The sequence below is a fragment of the Pteropus medius genome, unplaced genomic scaffold (genome assembly GCF_902729225.1).
Source record: "Pteropus medius unplaced genomic scaffold, Ma_sr-lr_union100, whole genome shotgun sequence".
Classification (NCBI taxonomy): domain Eukaryota; kingdom Metazoa; phylum Chordata; class Mammalia; order Chiroptera; family Pteropodidae; genus Pteropus; species Pteropus medius.
In genome coordinates, this window is record NW_024354503.1 from 2584045 (window position 1) to 2602134 (window position 18090).

General features: G+C 42.0%; 2 protein-coding genes and 1 pseudogene across 3 annotated transcripts in view; 1 reads left to right on the forward strand and 2 right to left on the reverse strand.

Annotated features, from left to right (window-relative positions):
• Positions 1-4338: 4338 nt before the first annotated feature.
• On the reverse strand, positions 4339-7091 carry TEX46 (testis expressed 46). The gene is made up of 2 exons (XM_039854343.1): positions 6734-7091; positions 4339-5134 (listed from the first exon to the last, which is right to left on the reverse strand). The coding sequence occupies exons 1-2, from the start codon at positions 6920-6922 to the stop codon at positions 4829-4831; spliced, it is 495 nt and encodes a 164-aa protein (XP_039710277.1). The 5' UTR covers positions 6923-7091; the 3' UTR covers positions 4339-4828.
• Positions 7092-10362: 3271 nt separating this feature from the next.
• Positions 10363-18090, forward strand: part of KDM1A (lysine demethylase 1A) — a 52646-nt gene continuing 44918 nt past the window's right edge. For both annotated transcript variants that reach the window (XM_039854938.1, XM_039854939.1), the window contains exons 1-2: positions 10363-10847; positions 17453-17618. In XM_039854938.1, coding sequence (XP_039710872.1) covers positions 10503-10847; positions 17453-17618 — 511 coding nt within the window. In that variant the 5' untranslated portion in view covers positions 10363-10502. The remainder of the gene's footprint in view (positions 10848-17452; positions 17619-18090) is intronic.
• Positions 16806-16924, reverse strand: LOC120596510 (uncharacterized; annotated as a pseudogene).

The following is an 18090-nucleotide window of genomic DNA, read 5'->3' on the forward strand; positions in this document are numbered from 1 at the left end:
AGGATTGGTCATGTTAGTTCTGAGATGTTGAGCGAAGGTGTGGGACGAGGCAGTTGGACATTTGAATCTGGAACTGGGAGGTCTGTATCAGAGATATAGTTTAGAAAATCATTGGCATGTAACAGACGATATTTAAAGCTATCACCACAGGAGTGAGATGGAATAGAGAAGGGATCTGAGGACTGAGCCCCAAGGTCCAGGAGATGTGAGTACTGGGTGACGGCAAGTAGCACAGAGTCCTGTTGCACAGGTGCAAATGGGGCTTTACTGGAGAAACTTAAAAGCAGAATGAGGCGTTCGTGGTCCACCCAACCTCTCCTCAGTCATCACGTGGTGAGAAGTGCTGGGGTCACAGAGCACATGGAAACATCCTGGAGTGTGCTCCAGAAGAGGAACCTCACCACTGCCGCCACCACCACACAGACACACACGCACGTGCACACACACAAAATCTCACTATTCTACTTTTTTATGGGCAAGCGTGAGGTCAGTCTTGCAAGTAAAGAAAAACTGGTCTGAGCTCAGACACCAGGGGAATGGCTTGCATTGCTGAGGCCACCTGGGGACCCTGGGAAGTGGAGGCCACGTGGAATCATTTCTGCTTTGGGGAAGGGAGCTCCCCCTGGAGCTCACTTACTATCTCATTGCTAGAACCTGGAGTGTGTCCCCAGAGTCTTCCAATACAAATTCTTTTTCCAAGATCCATCCCCCTGACCTAGGGGCTCACCAAGCATAAGCCTGCCCAGTAGGAGTAGAAATCAACAGGGGAAGAATAAAAAAACAGAGGAAGAAATCAACTGGGCCTATATTGGGACGACCACCATTTGTGGGCAATCTTGGAGAGAGATTGTAGGAGGGAGGCCTGGAGTAATAGTACAAAGCCCATCATGGAAGCCTGAGCCATCTGGCCATGGAGTCCCTACCAAGCCCAGGGAAAGAGCCCCAAGTTCAAATGGAAGAGTAGCCTGAAGCTAGGGGACTTGCTCCTGCAGTAGCTGCCTGGGCTTTTTGACTTGCCAAAGGTGTTAACCCAGAAGCAACAGGAGATATAGGCCAGTATGAATATTCCCCTATCTAGCCAACAAATAGTCCGAAGCTATGTGATTATCCAGCATAACCTGAGCTAAGGCATCATGATAACCTTGGCAGTGAAAACTCTGGCTGTCCGCATAGTAATTCCCTTCAGGATAGCTGAGCAGTTGTGGATCATGATTCTATCTAGTTATGGGAGGAAAACTTACATAAAATGATGAAATCTATGTACTTAGTACCCAGGAATACCTCATCAGTGGCACCAGAGGCTGGGGCTGAGGGTGTGGCCTTTCCTACAGATCTTGGATTATCATGAAGGTTCATATGCAGGTGACATGATGTCCGAGGAGAAAGCAAGGAAGGATCTGTATCCAGAGCACAAAACAGTTCTGGGAATATAAAGGGCACTGCTCGATATTCTGCTAGTGAGCCTCAACACCATCCATGCAGAAGGTGGAGGCCCAAGGCACAGCAGTTGGTGGCTGTGGCCAGCCAAGAGCAATGCCCTTGCCATTGTCAGAATGAGGCAACAATAAAGTCTCTCATAACTGGGTTTGGTGGGTGAGGGCGGGGTAGGAGACGTATGTTCAGTACTGTGATAGGTTTGTGCCTTGGGCCATGGCCTGGGCACCTGCTTGAGGCTATTCGGTCGGCACTGCCTGTCTAGATCTGGAAGAAGAGGCAAGAGGTCATTTACCCCTCCATCGTGGTCTGCTTTCTGAGATTGCCTACGTATGTTCTTGCTAGATCAGCTGGGATCTTTCGTGTGCCTGAGATAAGATGATCAGTCCTTTTCCCAGAGTACCATCTCCCATAGGAACCCAGGAGTCTCTGGTCTGCCCAACACATCAGGTGCACCCTTTGCCCTCCTAAGTGCCCACAGAGGTTGATGAGGAAGCAACTGATGTAATTGCTCCTTAAGCCAGTCATACCAAGACTCGATTGTACCCACCACCTGCAGGTGATAAGTGTGGATTCCATGTTGACAGGGCTCACAGCTGGGGGGCAGTGCTCTAAAGATAATTCCATCACCAGATTGTATCATATCACATGACGAAGGTGCTCATCAGAGCCTTAAGAGTCAGTTGGTACTTACTTGGTGGAAGAGAATAGGCACCCCATATCCTAAACCAGGTCCATCGTGGCCCTGGACCTCCATGGCAACCAATTTGCTGATTGTGAACTGGTCAGAGCTACAGGTCATTGTGCCACACCTTGAGACACCTTGAGCCACAGGCCAACATTGCTGGCAAGTAATATATACTCCGTGAGCACCAGTGACTTCATAGGTCAAATGGATCTTCACTGGGCCACCACAGACCTCCACTATAGTGATGCCCTAGATCCATGCCTGAACCTACTACAATAGTGCTTTCCATAGTGAAAGCACCATTGTAGTAGGTTCAGGCATGGATCTAGGACACCAAAGTGGATGCGATAGGCCACAGTCTTGGTCAGCTTTTCATTCCAGATGTTCTCTTCAAGATGTTGTGCCTTATTGCAAGTTTGTTCATATGTCACATACAGAGAAAGTTTGTGGCTGAATGGCTGTGTTTCCACAGCAATGGTTACTATGTGGATATTCTCCTACTGGGCTATTTCTGGGTAGTCCAATGGCCTAATCATACAAGCAAAACTATTAGTAATGGCCTGTGAAGCTGTGGTAAAGGGACTATTTACAAAAGCGCAAGCAAGCTATAAAAAAACCCACAAGGATGGTGCCGTGCCCCCCGGCTGGTAACTGGGGGGACGCTACTGCCCTGGGCCCCTTGTAGAAGGCCTAGAAGAAGGCCTTGTAGAAAGAATCTCCCTGAGAGGAAGAGTGACCCCTTGTTAAGGAGCCCAGTCAACCCTAAACCAGCCCAAGACAGCCCCACAAAAGGAACCTGGGGGAATAAGCACCTCAACATCCTCCTTTCCTCTCATCTTCTGCCAGGGATCCCTGTCAACCAAGTTCAACTAGAAGCCACAGAGCAAAGGGATCTGATGATTTGGTCCACTCAGGTAGGCCCCCCCTGGCAGAAAAGGCAGGAGAAGGAAGGAGATTGGACCTGAACTGGCAAGTAGAAGATATGTGACACCACAAGGTGGCGGGGCGGGGGGTGCGGATTTTTTAAAAGGAGGTCACAGGAGTCCTCACTAAGAAGGAATCGTTTAAGCAAAGCTCTGAGGGGCTGTAGTGACCCATCTAACCCATGGTAATCCACAAGGTCGGCAGTGCTACTCTCCCCATTCTACAGACGAGGAAACTGAGGTCCAGCAGGAGTAAATGACTCAGAGTTGTCCGAGATCACACAGCCGAGAGTTGATAGAATTGGGATTTAAAGCAAGGCAGTCAAGCTCCCGAGATCCTGCTCTTAAACAAAATAGGGTATAGGAGAGTCATCATAAAATGAGAGGGCAGAGAAAAAGTCAGGACATGTAAGACTGGGATCAACAATCACAGATATGATGTGTTGAGCACTGACCACATACTAGCCACCGTGTTAGGTGCTATGGGCGGAGGGGGGCGGTGTAAACAGATGAACAAGATACTGTGACTGCCTTCAAAGAGTCTATCATCTAGTTGGAGGGTGCGAAAGGGATATAGAAATGTGTGCAAATTAAGTATCAGCAGATTGACACATTTCACTGTAGAACTACAGATGAAATGCTAGGAGAATGTGAAGGAAAGGCATTTGTTATAGCTGGGCTGAGGGAAGCATTGTGGTGGTGTTAGCTTTGGAATCGTGAACAGCAGAGAAGGGAAAATAAGAGATTCTAGGGGAAGAAACCAGGTGAGCAGGGATGTGGGTGCATCTGGGGGTTGGACAGTCATCTGGTTTGATTAGAGTTCATGAGACTTGTGGGGCTGAGAGAGACTTGAGGCATCAAGTCACAGTGAGGCAGTGGTTTCCTTTCTAATTCTTATAAAGTCTCAGCTTGGTGCTAGCACTTCTTTCAAATGCTAACACTTGCTAATCTCCCTTTTTAACCCCAAATTCACAGGCTCACATCTTTCAGAGGGCAATCCAGTTCCAGTTGGAACTTAACATAATTTTTGTTTCCGTTGTATTTTGACGGTTAAGTTCTATTTCAGGCAAATGAGGCTGTTTTTTAACTTACAGATAAATTATTTATCTTCATTATCATTTTTCTTTATAGATTTAAGGAAAATAATAGTTAACTTAAAGAGACAATGTTGAGCTGAATATTCAGGTGGTTCAGGGCTACAGCAAAAATCACAAAGTTGGTACTCTAATTACTGATGTTTAGGATACTCTGGCATAGGGTATAAAGCACGTGAGGATGAGAAATGGGGGGAAAGAGAGCTGGAGAAGGGGTCAGATTAGGGAGGGCCTGAACACCACGGTAAGGATTATGGGCTTTATTCTGTCAACCACAGAGAGACGTTGGCTCAAGAACAGGCACTGAACACACTCAGTACCATGCTTGACGAGGCTTGCTCTGGCCTGAGTACAGGGTGAGGGGAGACTGGAGGCTGGAACAGCACTGAGGAGGCCATTGTAAGACTCGAGGTGAACAGATATAGCTCCCTGGACCAGGGCTGATTGAGGGGTTGAGGTGGTCCAGCTCAAAGAGAGAAAGGGCCTGGGTTCTAGAGCCCCTGTCAGGTTGTATCTAGGGTGCTATCTGGCTGACCTGGTGAATAGATTTCTTTTCCAGAGGTGACCTTTCAACCTCCAATCCTCCTCTCCAGTGTGATTTACTAAGAAAATCCAATAGTCTCTGATGGGTTTTACTGAGCAAAGGTAACATCAGAAGAGGCCAGCCCACCCCAGTCTCTCTGACCTCGTTAGGGAGAATTGGAGGTGCAATCAGAGAAGATGGAGAAGATGGACTCATGCCTCCTCAGTCTGTGCTTCCTCATGGGAAAAGCCCTCCGTCCACTCGACCTCTTGTGGTGATTCATTTTATTCCATACGATGAACATCTGATTTTCTAAGACCTTCAACTTCATTTCACTGAACATAAGTCGTTCAAGGATCTTGTCCTGGAGAGCAAAGCAGGCATGAAGTCTCTCCACTTCTTTTGTATTCATGATGTTGTTGTTGTTGTTGTTGGGTTTGGCTTCAGGGGTCTTTGGTTTCTCTTCCTTTTCCTAAGTTCCCCATCACCCGGAAAAGAAGAAAGTTGGTTAATGATAACCCCTTCCCATGCTGGATGATTTATAAATATCACCTTAATCAATTCTCACAAACCAGCCTGCCAGGAGAGCATCTTGCATACATCCTGTGGGCGAGAGAATTGGGGCTCAGTGAGGGAAGGTCCCTCTCTCAGCATCACTCGGCCAATGGGAGAACATCCACACTCCCAAAACCTACAGTTGCCTTTGGTTCACAGGAGTAAATGAAATAGTTCACTAATCTGTACTCACAGAGGACATAAAATCCTTAACCCAAATGTATCTGTGTCTCCGGAGCTTATGCTTTTCCCAGTGTGCCTGAGAATTTTGTCAGGCCCTGTGAAACAGGGGTCCCCCACCCCCCGGGCCATGAACCAGTACAGTCCACGGTCTGTTAGGAACCGGGTTGCACAGCAGGAGGTGAGCGAGCAAAGCTTCATCTGTATGTGCAGCCACTCTCCAGCCCTAGCATCACTGTCTCAGCTCCACCTCAGATGATCAAGTATTAGATTCTCATAGGAGCACTGGTCCCTGGTGCCAAAAAGGTTGGGGACCACTACTGTAAAATCTCTAGCTTCCAAGTCTGTATCTCACAACTTGCTTTTATCCTTATAATCCTCATCTGCCCCCTTACCCAGTTAATAATAACACTTTTACCTCTTCTTTTTAGATTTAGCCACAACCTCCTGGTCTATAAAACCCTTTAAATAAATATTTCGGACATGCAAAAAAGTAAATATTACAACAAATACCCATATTTCTGCACCAGTTTAAGAAATAAAATTTCACAAAGGTACGTAATTGTGAATCCCTCTCCTAGAGTGTTCTCCGCCCTCCCTGAACCTCATCTCAACTGCAATCCTGACTTTGGTCTTTACTTTTTCCATGCATTTCTTTATAGGAGTGGTTCTCAGTGGGAGGCTCTTTTACTCTCCCAGGGGACATTTGGCAATGGCTAGAGACTTTTTTGGTTGTGAGGGGTGAGGGGTGCTATTGGCATCTCATGGGTAGACGCCAGGGATGCTGCTAAATAGCCAACAATGCTCAGAACGGCCCCCACACAAAGAATTATCTGGCCCAAAATGTCAATCATGCAGAGGTTGAAAAATCCTGCCTTAGTATACTTTCACTATACATGTGTATTCATAAACAAAATAGGCTATTGTTTTGCATGTTTAACTTTATATGAAAGATATCATAATCTATGTATATCTCTCCTATCTTCATTATTATATTTTAGAGATGTATCTACATTATTTATGTATCTTTAGCTCATCCATTTTCATTTTTTTTCCTTTAAATTAGTTGATACGGTTGCCAAAGCATGTTGATATCAAACATGAAGTAGGAGAGGCTGAGGTGGTCCCGATTTTACACCTGAGGCCACTGAAGCCTTGTGAAGACCATGCTTTGTCCTCTGTCACCCAAGAGTCAGCTGCAGAGCAGGGACTTAGACCAGAGCTGTGGATTCCTCAGTCTTGAGCCATTATCCTGACATCCACCCTATCCCTCAACCCCCAATCTAGTTCTAAATACCTCATCACTCTCAGCTGAAGCTAAAGTTCCTCTGCTCACCTGCTTGGGCTCTGGGGGGGTGGGCTTGACTTCATGCTTGACCAGCCAGTTGCTAAGCAACAGCAGAAGGAATAAGAACCCAAACAAGACTGGCTTATAGCTGATCAGCCAAGCCACCAATGCTCCTATGGTGCCTGAGGAATCAAGTATCCCCTGGAGATTCCTAAAAAGAGACATTAGTTCTCCCATTATGGCTTGGTGGCACCCAGGCCCCAAGACCCAACATCAGTCCCCCCTCTAGGACAGTTGCCTCCATAACAAGAGTCATGGCTGCCCCCTCCTCTGAGTTATGACCAGCCCCCAACCCCTAGCTGCCGCATAACAATAATATTAACTACTCCTATGTCTTAAGCAACCTCTATGTGCCAGACTTTGACAGGCAGTTTGCAAGCATCATCTCATGATGTCCTCATAACAGCCAGGTGATGTAGGCCTTAGTGATACCTTGCTCATTCAACAGTACTTTTGGGCCTAGCCGCTGAGAATAAAATAGACAGCAATACAGAGCCTTTACCTCATAGTAAAGAAGACTGCAAAGAAGAATTATTCATAATTTGGAAATAAGGTAAAAAGATTACTACAAACTCATCAACAGTTATACCAGAATATTATTGAACTGGCCTACCTGTTGGTCACCTGATGCTTTAGGAGAAGGTAACTTTGTTTGACTTACTATTTAATATTGATTAGGGGTCCGCTCTGTAGCCAGATGTTAACTTTTAAAAAAGCTGCTCTAGCAATTCTGGATATAGACTACTGAATATATTTCCCAAAGAACTGAAAGCAGGGTCTTTTTTTTTAGCAAGACAACCCTTGGTTGACCTCACAGATTGCAAGGACCTTGTCAGCTTACAATCCCTTATTTTTTTTTATGCCTACAGCACCTGGTCTTCCTACGTGGTCTCCCATCCAAGCCTGACTCTGCTTAGCTTCCGAAATCAGATGGGATTGAGCAGGCCTGACTCTGCTTAGCTTCCGAAATCAGATGGGATTGAGCATGTTCAGGGTGGCATGGCCATAGACTTGAAAGTAGGGTCTTGAAGAGATATTTGTACACTCATGTTCATAGCGGCATTATTTACAATAGCCAAAAGATGGAAGTAACTCAAAAATCCATCAACAGATGAATGGAGAAGCAAAATGGTGTATATACATACACTGAAATATTATTTAGCCTTAAAAGGGAGGAAATTCTAATACATGCTACAACATAGATGAACTTTGAGGATAATAAGAGAAATAAGCCAGATATAAAAGGACAAATACTGCATGATTCCACTTATATGAGGTACTTAGAGTTGTTAGATTCATAGAGACAGAAAGTAGAATGGTGGTTGCCAGGGGCTGAAAAGAGGTCTGGAGTTTGCACAACTATGTGAATGTACTTAACACTAGTGAACTGTACATTTAAAAATGTGTAAGATGGTAAATTTTATGTTATGTATTTTACCACAATTTAACAAAATTAGTTATAGGCCTATTTGATTTTATTGTGGTTCGCTTTATTGTGCTTCACAGGTGTTGCATTTTTTACAAATTGAAACCAAGATCCTCTACCAGCAAAAAGATTATGACTGGATTTATTGTGATACTTGCTTTATTACAGTGGTCTGGGACCAAAACTGTAATACCTCCAAGGTATATCTGCATTTCTGAAAAAAAAGTGGGTAAGTTGCAAATGATTTTTTTGGGAGGGTAAGTAGATGCAAATTAGTTCTGATAGAAAAGATAACCTCCCAATGTTTACAATTTTATGGCCTCACATAACATTAACTATTTTTTCTTATTTAACTTTGCAATCTTACTCCAGTATTCTCTTTTCCACTGAGCAATGACTATATATATGTTTTTCATATTCTCCTTTGAACAAACTTTATCATGCTGCCGGTTCTCTCCATTGTGAATTAAGTAACTCTTTGATATATGTTCACTATTTTGTATAGAGTTCTTTTAATCAAATATCAATTTTAATGGCTATGACATTCTAATATATTCAACTAGTCACCTTTTTGGCCTTTAGGTTAGCTCTCCTTCATTGTTATTATATATAACCTGAGATAAACAGTTAAATCTTTGTATACATAAATATTCCAGACAATGTTTTCCTGAAAGTGAAATTGCTGGGTCAAAAGCTATGTATATTTTAAAAATCTAATTTTAAGTTTTATCAAATTATTATATGTGCAAACAAGACAAACAGAAATACAGGGTGTAAAACGAACAAGCTTCCATCTCCTGTCTCACCGCTTCCCGCCCTCAAATTCTATGACTCAGAGAAACAATTTTTATGTTTCTTCTGGTATTTATTAAGCAAATATAAAAATAATATGCTTATGCTGTTATTTCTTGATTTCTCAATTTCGACATTATATATTATCCCTTAATGATGGAAGAGGAGGATTTAGCTCCCATGCAGAGCCTCTCCTTCCATAAATCATTCTCATCCTCTCCTCCTCTTCCTCCACAAACTTGCTCTTTTCTCCACTTTCGACATAATTCTATCACTTTGGATAAAACAATATTGTTTGTTATGCCAGTGTAGCTCACAGCTGAGCCATATATAGTACTATGATTACACTTTCTTTTTTGCAGTTTCTAGTTTTCCTGGACTTAATTGCCTCTTTTTTGTTGTTTAGATCAATTTCATAGAGGTACAATAGACGAGAAAAAAAAATACCTATTTACTTGTACAGTTCAATGAGTTTTGACTAATGTATATACCACCCCAATCAAGATATAAAACATTTCCATCACCCCCGGCAAGTTCTCTCCTGCTCTTTTGCAGTCAACCCCCACTTTCCAATCCCAGGTTGGATTCTATCACTAGAGATTAGGTTTATCAGTTCTTGGACTTCACGTAAATGGAATCGTTTTTGGAAAATTATGCTGCAAAGAGACAGACATGTAAAAAAGCAATTATAGTTCTCTCTGTAGAAATCAGCTTGAAGAACACAAGGCCTGTTCCTGTGCTGAGGCAGTGAAGGATTCCTGGAAGAATTAAAGAATAAACCACCACTACTATCTGCAGCATTAGAAAGAATAACCGTGTTGTAGAAACAGGCGTTCTGTGGGGCGGGGGAGCATAGAGAATGGAAGAAGGTGCAGATGAGGAGGCATAAACAAAGCCTTGGAGGCAAGAGCAATCCCGTTGGGCTCAAACCTGGAGATCCTAACGTCTATCCAATTTATTACTATGAAACTTGTTTGCTAATATTTCCCCAGTACGAGCAGGGCACTTATGAATAAGATCTACCAATTACATTTTAGTGTTTTCCCCTCCCTACACTGTACACTCTTTGAAAGCAAGAACTTCGTAATTAAACCCTGTTACCTAGTAAGCATTAATAAATATTGACTGAACTGGAGAATGAGTGGATAAATGAATGAGGGAAAGAATAGATAAATGCATTCAAGCCCCTGACTGGAAATGGTCACCCTCGGCGCTGCAGTCTGGCCCAGAAGCCCTAGGCCCGGGATAGTGCTGGGGCCAACTCTAAAGGTTAAAGAGACGCTCTAGGAAAGCATCGCGCTCTTCGCCATGGTGCCGCTCTAGCCTCGAAGACTCCGCTCTATGGCAATGGGGGAGGGCGGGGCCGTGGGCGTCTCAGGTTTTTTGTCCGGACCCGACGGGAGCGCGCCTAGCGCGTGCGTACGCGACGGCGGTTGGCCGCGCGCGGACTGTGTGAAGTGAAGCGAGGTGACGCGGCTCCGAACTCACGCATCTACCGACTGAGTGGCTCATAGTCCGTCAGCAGCCAGGCGCCCCGAAATGTTGTCTGGAAAGAAGGCGGCCGCAGCTGCGGCTGCAGCGGCGGCGGCGGGGTCGGAGACCGGCGCTGGAGCAGCAGCCGGCGCTGAGAACGGCTCAGAGGTGGCCCCGGCGCCCGCGGGCCTGTCGGGCCCTGCAGAGGCCGGGCCGGGGGCGGTGGGGGAGCGCACTCCCCGCAAGAAGGAGCCTCCGCGGGCCTCGCCCCCCGGGGGCCTGGCCGAGCCGCCGGGGTCCGCCGGGCCTCAAGCTGGGCCTACCGTCTTGCCTGGATCTGCGACCCCCATGGAAACCGGAATCGCAGAGACTCCGGAGGGGCGACGGACCAGCCGGCGCAAGCGGGCGAAGGTGAGGCCCGACCCCCTCCCGCAAACCACAAATCCCAGTGCCTTTGCTCTCCAGAGGTGATTCCCCCCGCCGCCCCGGACTTGGGCCTTGAGCCCCACGCCCACCCCAGACCTCCCTAGTCAGTCGCTCTCCGCCCCACTAGCTGGATGGGTGGGGTGAGGGGAAGGTCTTTGCCAGTGTCGAATGCGGTCTTTGTGCGGGGACCGACCGTACTGAGAAAGGGAGGGCTATTTTACTCATTATATTTTGTACACCTTTTCATTTTCTCGACTGGAAAAAATGGCTCCCTGACGTGGAGTTACAGATGGCGTCGTTGGAGACATACATCACTTGTTTGTCCCCAGATGTGTCTGGAAGCTGCTCAGCAGTATTTATGGAGTTTTACCTGGGAGCACATTGGAGCTGTAGGATGATGCTAAAGAAATTGCCGTAGCCAGGGAGACCGAAATAAGGAGCAGTTTTTCGAGTCTTTGCTGTGTGCAAAGATTTTTCCTCTTTTTTTAATCCTCTCGACGATCTTTTGACGGAAATTTTTACAGGTGAAGCTGACTAAGAGGGTTAATATCAATTAGTGTGCACATATATGGGAAGAAAAAGATTTGTCACGGGAAAGTATATACAGACAATAGCTGCCTCACTTCTCGGGTGCCAGATGCTGTGTTCAGAGCATAATAAACGTTTTATTTTTGCTAAACACCAACGAGCAGGTATTGTTAGCTCCATTTTAGGAATGAGTAAACTGAGGCACACTATTTAAGCAACCTGCCCATAGTCGCACAGCTAAGAAAGTGGTGGAACTGGAATGTAAGCCCTACACTTACATTGTGGTGAAGTATCATCGGCCTCTGAAACAAAGGACCACATAGGACACCTAGTCCATAGGGTACTGGGGCAGTAGTAGGGCACAGATTTTACACTTGGGCATTTTCTTGAGATTTCATGGTCCAGTTGACAAACGGAATATATGTACATATAGTTTTAAATAAGTAAATATTTAAAATCATGCATTTATGTAATATGTTTATATAACAAGTTTTCTACCTGTATATAATTTTTAAGTTGGTATATACCAAATAAGTATGTATGAAGAGCTTTTTTTTTGCATGTGTTTGTGGCTTAAGCGTTATTGTCTCAGTTCTGGAGACTAGAGGTCTGAAATCAAGGTGTCAGCAAGGTTGATTCTTCCTTAGGTTGATTCAAGAAAAGCCTCAGAATGAGCAGTTTCTTGAGATAGTATTACCTAGGCCTGAGAACGCTCAGATTTAACTGCCCACTTGAGAGATCTCTCCAAGAATAATACCCTGTGCTAAATAACAGGAGAAAAGGCTTTTGGGGGCTTTCACCAAAGCATGGGTTAGAAAAGCACAAGAGGTTGGTGACTCCCAACTCTCAGTAGAGGGCAGAAGCACAATGGGGTTTTATTTTAATATTTCAATAGAAAAGTGTGGCCAGAAACCATGTGATAAGATTTTTTTAAACATTTTTTTTTAGATAATTTACATACCAGAAAATTTACCTTTTTTAAGTATACAATTCAGTGATTTTTAGCATGTTCAAAGTTGTGCAGCAGCAGCACAGTCAATTTTAGGACATTTTCATCACCCCCAAAAGACAACTGTACCATGGGCAGTTATTCTCCATTTCTCCCTACCCCAGCCCCTGGCAACCACTTACCTACTTTTTCAATATATGGATTTGCCTATTCTGGACATTTTATATAAATTACGTGTGGCCTTTTGTGTCTGGTTTTAGCATGTTTTCAGGATTCATCTATGTTGTAGTACTTGCATTCAGTACTTGATAACTCTGGGGCCAAATAATATCTCATTGCATGGATATACCACATTTTGTTCATCATTTGATGGATATTTGAGTTGTTTCCACTTTGGGGCTATTATGAATATTGCTGTTATATGTACAATTTTTTGTATGAATGTATGTTTTCAGTTCTTGAGTATATACCTAAGAGTAGAATTGCTGAATTATATGGTATCTCTGTGTTTAGCTTTTTTGAGGCACTGCCAGTTTTTCACAGCAGCCACTCCATTTTACATTCCTATCAGTTGTGTATGAGGGTTTTAATTTTTTCATATCCTTGTTGACACTTGATACTGTCTTTTAATTATAGCCATCCTTGTTAAGTGGTAATTGCATTTTGGATTTGATGTGTGGTATTAACCCTAACGACTAATGATGTTGAGCATCCTTTTTTTGTATGCTCATTGGCTATTTGTATATCTTTTTGGTGAAATGTCTGTTCAGATCCTTGTCTCTTTTTAAAATTGGGTTCTCTTTTTATTGTTGAGTAGAGTTCTTTATATACGGTGATTACAAAAGTTTTTAATTTTGATGTCTTAATTTATCTTTTGTCCTGTTTACTTCTGGTATTATATCCAAGAAATCATTGCCTAACCATTTTCTTCTAAGAGTTTTTTATGTTTTAGCTCTTGCGTTTAGATCATTTTAGAATTTTTTTATATGATATGAGGTACAGGTTCACCTTCATTCTTTTGCATGTGGATATCATACTCAGCATAGTTTGTTGAAGAGTATTCTCTCCCCCTCTGAATGATTGGAACCCTGTTGACTGACCATAAATGTAAGAATTTTTTTATGAACTCTCAATTCTACCCCATTGATCTGTACAGTATTTCTGTTCTTATGTCATTACCACACTACCCTCATTACTATAGTTTTGCAATAAGCTTTGAAATCAGAAAGTGTGAGCTCTCCAACTTTGTTCTTTTTTTAAGATTGTTTTGGCTAGTCTGTGTCCCTTGCATTTCCATATGAATTTTAGGATCAGTTTATCAATTTCTACAAGTAAGGCACCTGAAATTCTAATTGTGATTGCATTGAATCTGTAGATCTATTCAGGACATGCTATAAGATTTCTTTGAAATTCTCCTGTTTATTTTAATTCCTGTTTTTCCATTGTGATTAGCTCTGAAACTCTGAAAAGTTTCTGAAAATGGGTTATGTGTTTATTTTGGGGAGCAACTAGGAAGTAAGGAACTGGGGGGACAGATCTATTCATAACCAGTCTTGGGAGCCAGAGGACACAGATCGTATGGGTTGAACATCCATAAGAGTAAAAAGCAAGCCGGGTCAGTGTAGACAGGCACTCAGGAGTTCTGAGGTACATACAAGAGATACCTATATTTGTTGGTCTGGGAGCTTATTCAGGTTTGAGGACCCTCTTTTTAAAAATGACACATTTATGTAATCAAAGTTAGGTTCAGGGTATTGGAAGGGGTCCGTGCAAGTTGAGGGTCCCTGACGCTTGTTTCATTAGTATCAGAATAAATTCACCTGAGTGTGTGTCATTCATATCATGGCAAAATGTTTAAGGTTTGAAATTGGTAAATTGGATTGGGATTTTGAGAATATCACACAGCTTCAGGAATGGTGGCCCTCAGCTGGGCCTTGAAAAAGGGCAGAATTTAGAAAAGTATTCTGGAAAAGGATGAGCTTATTGCAGTTAGATCTTCTGTGATTCATTTTTGCTAGAAAAATAAACCCTACCTTGTAAGGTTATTAGGTTTAGATATAATGTAAACAAAATGCTTATTGCAGTGTCTGACATACTGTAAGTAGGTGCCCGGCAATAAAGTACTACCAGTGAAGAAAAAGAAGTGAAAAATGCCTGGGATATAATACAAAGTGGTTTGAGTACTAACAGGGAGACCATAGTAGACAACTGAATATTGGGAACAATGGGCAAATGAATTTAATTGGAAATGAGATTTTTCTAGGATCAAGATAAATTGGAGGGATCTGGTTGTAGAGTCGTGTCTAGGTTATAAAGAGCTAAAAATTAGATATTATATACTGTCTAGTATGGAGGCTTCTAACTACATATGGCTATAGAACACTTACCATGTGACTAGTATGACTGAGGAAACTTAATTTTTAATCTTAATTTAACTTAAACAGGCACATGGCGAGTGCTCAGTAGCCACCTGTAGCTAGTTCTACCTTATTGGAAGCACAGATACAGAACATTTGCATTATCATAGAAAGTCCCATCAACCAGGACCACACTAGAGTAGGAAGTGCAGATCATAGTGCTATGAGAATTCAGGGGAGGAGGAAGATGTATTTGTAAATTTGGAATATTTGGAGAATAATTTGCGGAGATGGTTGGACCCTGAATTTTAGGCATTGGATTAACAGAAAAAGGTTGGAGTAGCTTTTAGGGAGTTTAAAGATGGGTAAAATAGTATTGAGGACTTTTTGACTAGTGTTAGAAAATGGTTAGAGGTAGGTTTGATTAGTTAGAGCCAGAGAGTTTGTATGCTGGTTTGAAAAGGTTGGCATTCATCTGTTAAACTATCTGGAAATATCAGAAAGCTATCTGAAAATCTGGCAGTTATACCCTAAATGAATTAAAAGGTATAAAGATTAAAGCAAACAAAAAGACTGGAGCTTTAAGGTGATTGGGAAGTGAATGAATCATTGTAGCAAGGGTGTGGAAGAGAAGGGAGAGACTAGAGATGTAAATTTGTGAGTTGTCTGTCCATGTAAAGGTAAGAATAATTACCCTCCTGACTCATGTCATCCAATTGGGACATCTTTGTGTCCTTGTTCTTAAGTGCATAGTTGTAGAACCTCTGAAGTCTTTGAGGATTTTACTTAGGGATGAGATTCCCAATCTTTTGTAGTCACAGTATCTATTCCTTTTCTTGGGGTTTTTAGTTTTTAGAGTTTTTATGATTCTCTCAGATAGTTTTTAAACTTTTTATTAGGTGGAGAAACCCTTTTTTACAAAATAAAATTTTATGACAATACCAAAATAAAATACTGCTTGCCTGTTTTATATTAAGAGGTAAATTTGTAACATTTATTTTAGTTGTAAGTCTTTGAGAAAATAGGGCTATTTTGATAGAGCCAAATTTGAGAATGGAGGTTAAGCATAATAGTTGCAGTCTTGTTTCAGCCTTAGAATGCGATTTTATTGAAGTATTGTAACGATCTAGTATTGATAGATAAATATTGCAAAGGGTTGTTTTTGTTTGTTTAGCTTGCTTTGCCATCTTAGGACACACTCAGTTGAACAGAGGTGGCAGAAGAAATTTCATCTTAGGTCTCCCCAAAATTGAGTTACCCCAAGCAGTATAAGTTCATGTTTTCGTGGTCTCAAAAGGGTTATGGTTTAGATAACACATAGGAGTGTGTATTTATTTTAAAAATACATTTAAAATTAATAAATGAAATCCCAAAGACTCTTAGGGTTCTGTGGAACCATATTTTGTTGTTTTTAAGTACTACCTTTAGCTATTCTTGCTCCTATTTCTAGGTATTTTTCTAATTTTTTTTCCTGAAAACTAAGAACTGTCTAGCTTTTTCCAAGTGTATTCCTTGTTAATAATTATTACTTCATCAAAACATTGGATTAAACAGCGATAAAGATTGTTTTTGCTGCAAAATTTTTCAGTACTTTTAATATGTATTATGACTCTGGAGGCCTATAAAGATTGCAATGTTTCCCAGACTTAATCTTGGATTCCTTTTTCATTCAAAGGGGATAGTGTCTTATGGAACATCCTTTGGGAAAAACTGAACTACTGCATTTGAAAGAATCTTATATTGTTTGTGTTTGTCTCAGAATTTTGCACATTGCCCAGTTGGCACTTAAATGATCGTTGATTGAATGGATAGGATTGATGGTCGTGGGATTAAAGACTGAACCTTTGGGATGGGGAGGAGTCGAGCACTGTTGAGGGGTAAAAAGAGAAAGGAAACTGCATACTATAAGAATATATTACATTTTCTGACCCCTCTCCTTGAAACCTTTCCTTCTTGCTGCTTTTTCACCCATTGTCCCAAGATCTATTCCGACTGGTTGTTTTTTTGTTTGTTTGTTTTGTTGTTGTTGTTAGGCAAGGCAATCCTTGGTTGAACTCACAGATTGCAAGGACCTTGTCAGTTTACAATCTCTTATTTTTTTATTTTTTACACCTACAGCACCTGGTCTTCCTGGGTGGTCTCCCATCCAAGTACTAACCAGGCCCAACCCTGCTTAGCTTCCAAGATCAAATGAGATTGGGCTTGTTCAGGGTAGCATTGCCGTGGACTATCTCTACTGTTTTATCTTAGCCAAGTTGGATACAGTTTACAGTTTGGGGGGGTTTACCTGATTCTCTCCTTTATAACTAGAGTGCGAACTAGTAAAACTGGTAGCCTCCATTTCCACATCACTCTTTAGTTTGTTGTAAATAAGGATTCTTTGCTCTTATCATTCAACTCTCTTAGGTCATCAGTTATTTATTTATTTATTTTTTAAAGTAAATGTACCTTTTCATAGTTTCAGTTTGACTGTTGCCATTTGCAACTTTTATTCTCTGTCTTCCTCCTCAATTCCCAGTTTGGTTTCTGGCATTCTTCTGCTGTTTTCCCATGGAATCATAGTTAGAAGTACAGGCTTGGCATTAGATAGACTTGTTATTCTAGTTAGCTATATTTTTTCCTAATTGGGTTTTTTGTTGAAAACTTCCATTTTATGAACATGATTGCACACACACAAACACACATTGGTTCCAAAATGAGTCCCTGATTTTAGATGTTCACTGTATTTAGCTTTCCCTGGTATAATCTCTGTATAGGTAGAGTACAGAGAGATGGATGAAAGCTTGGCCAACCTCTCAGAAGATGAATATTATTCAGAAGAGGAGAGAAATGCCAAAGCAGAGAAAGAAAAGAAGCTCCCCCCGCCACCTCCTCAGGCCCCACCAGAAGAGGAAAATGAAAGTGAGCCTGAAGAACCATCTGGTAAGTTGTAGTAACCAACCCAATTTTGTTTTATCTTAGAAATAAGAATAAATGGATTTATTCCTATTCTGCAATGTTACTTGTTTTTACCTTTGATATTGGCCTTGTGTGTCTCAGTGTGTGTATGTGTATGCATATATATATAAACACATACACACATATGCATGTGCATACATACATTACTGATACTCTTTTTGTGTGTGTCTGTACATATATATAGGAGGAAAGTAAAGAAGGGGATGGAAGGATAATGGCAGTATAAGACATTTGGACAGTTGGAGAAAATAAACAGAGAAAACATACAGAAAGCCAAATCCAAAAAGTCAAACCTTTCAGTGATAACTCTGATTCAGACTTTAGAGATAGAATGGTTCAGAAATTATTATGGCTAAATTATTCCCTTACTAAGTGGTTAGATAAAACTTTCCTGGTGTGGATCAGTTTTGAAAGGGGTCTTTTCCTAGTGACAAAT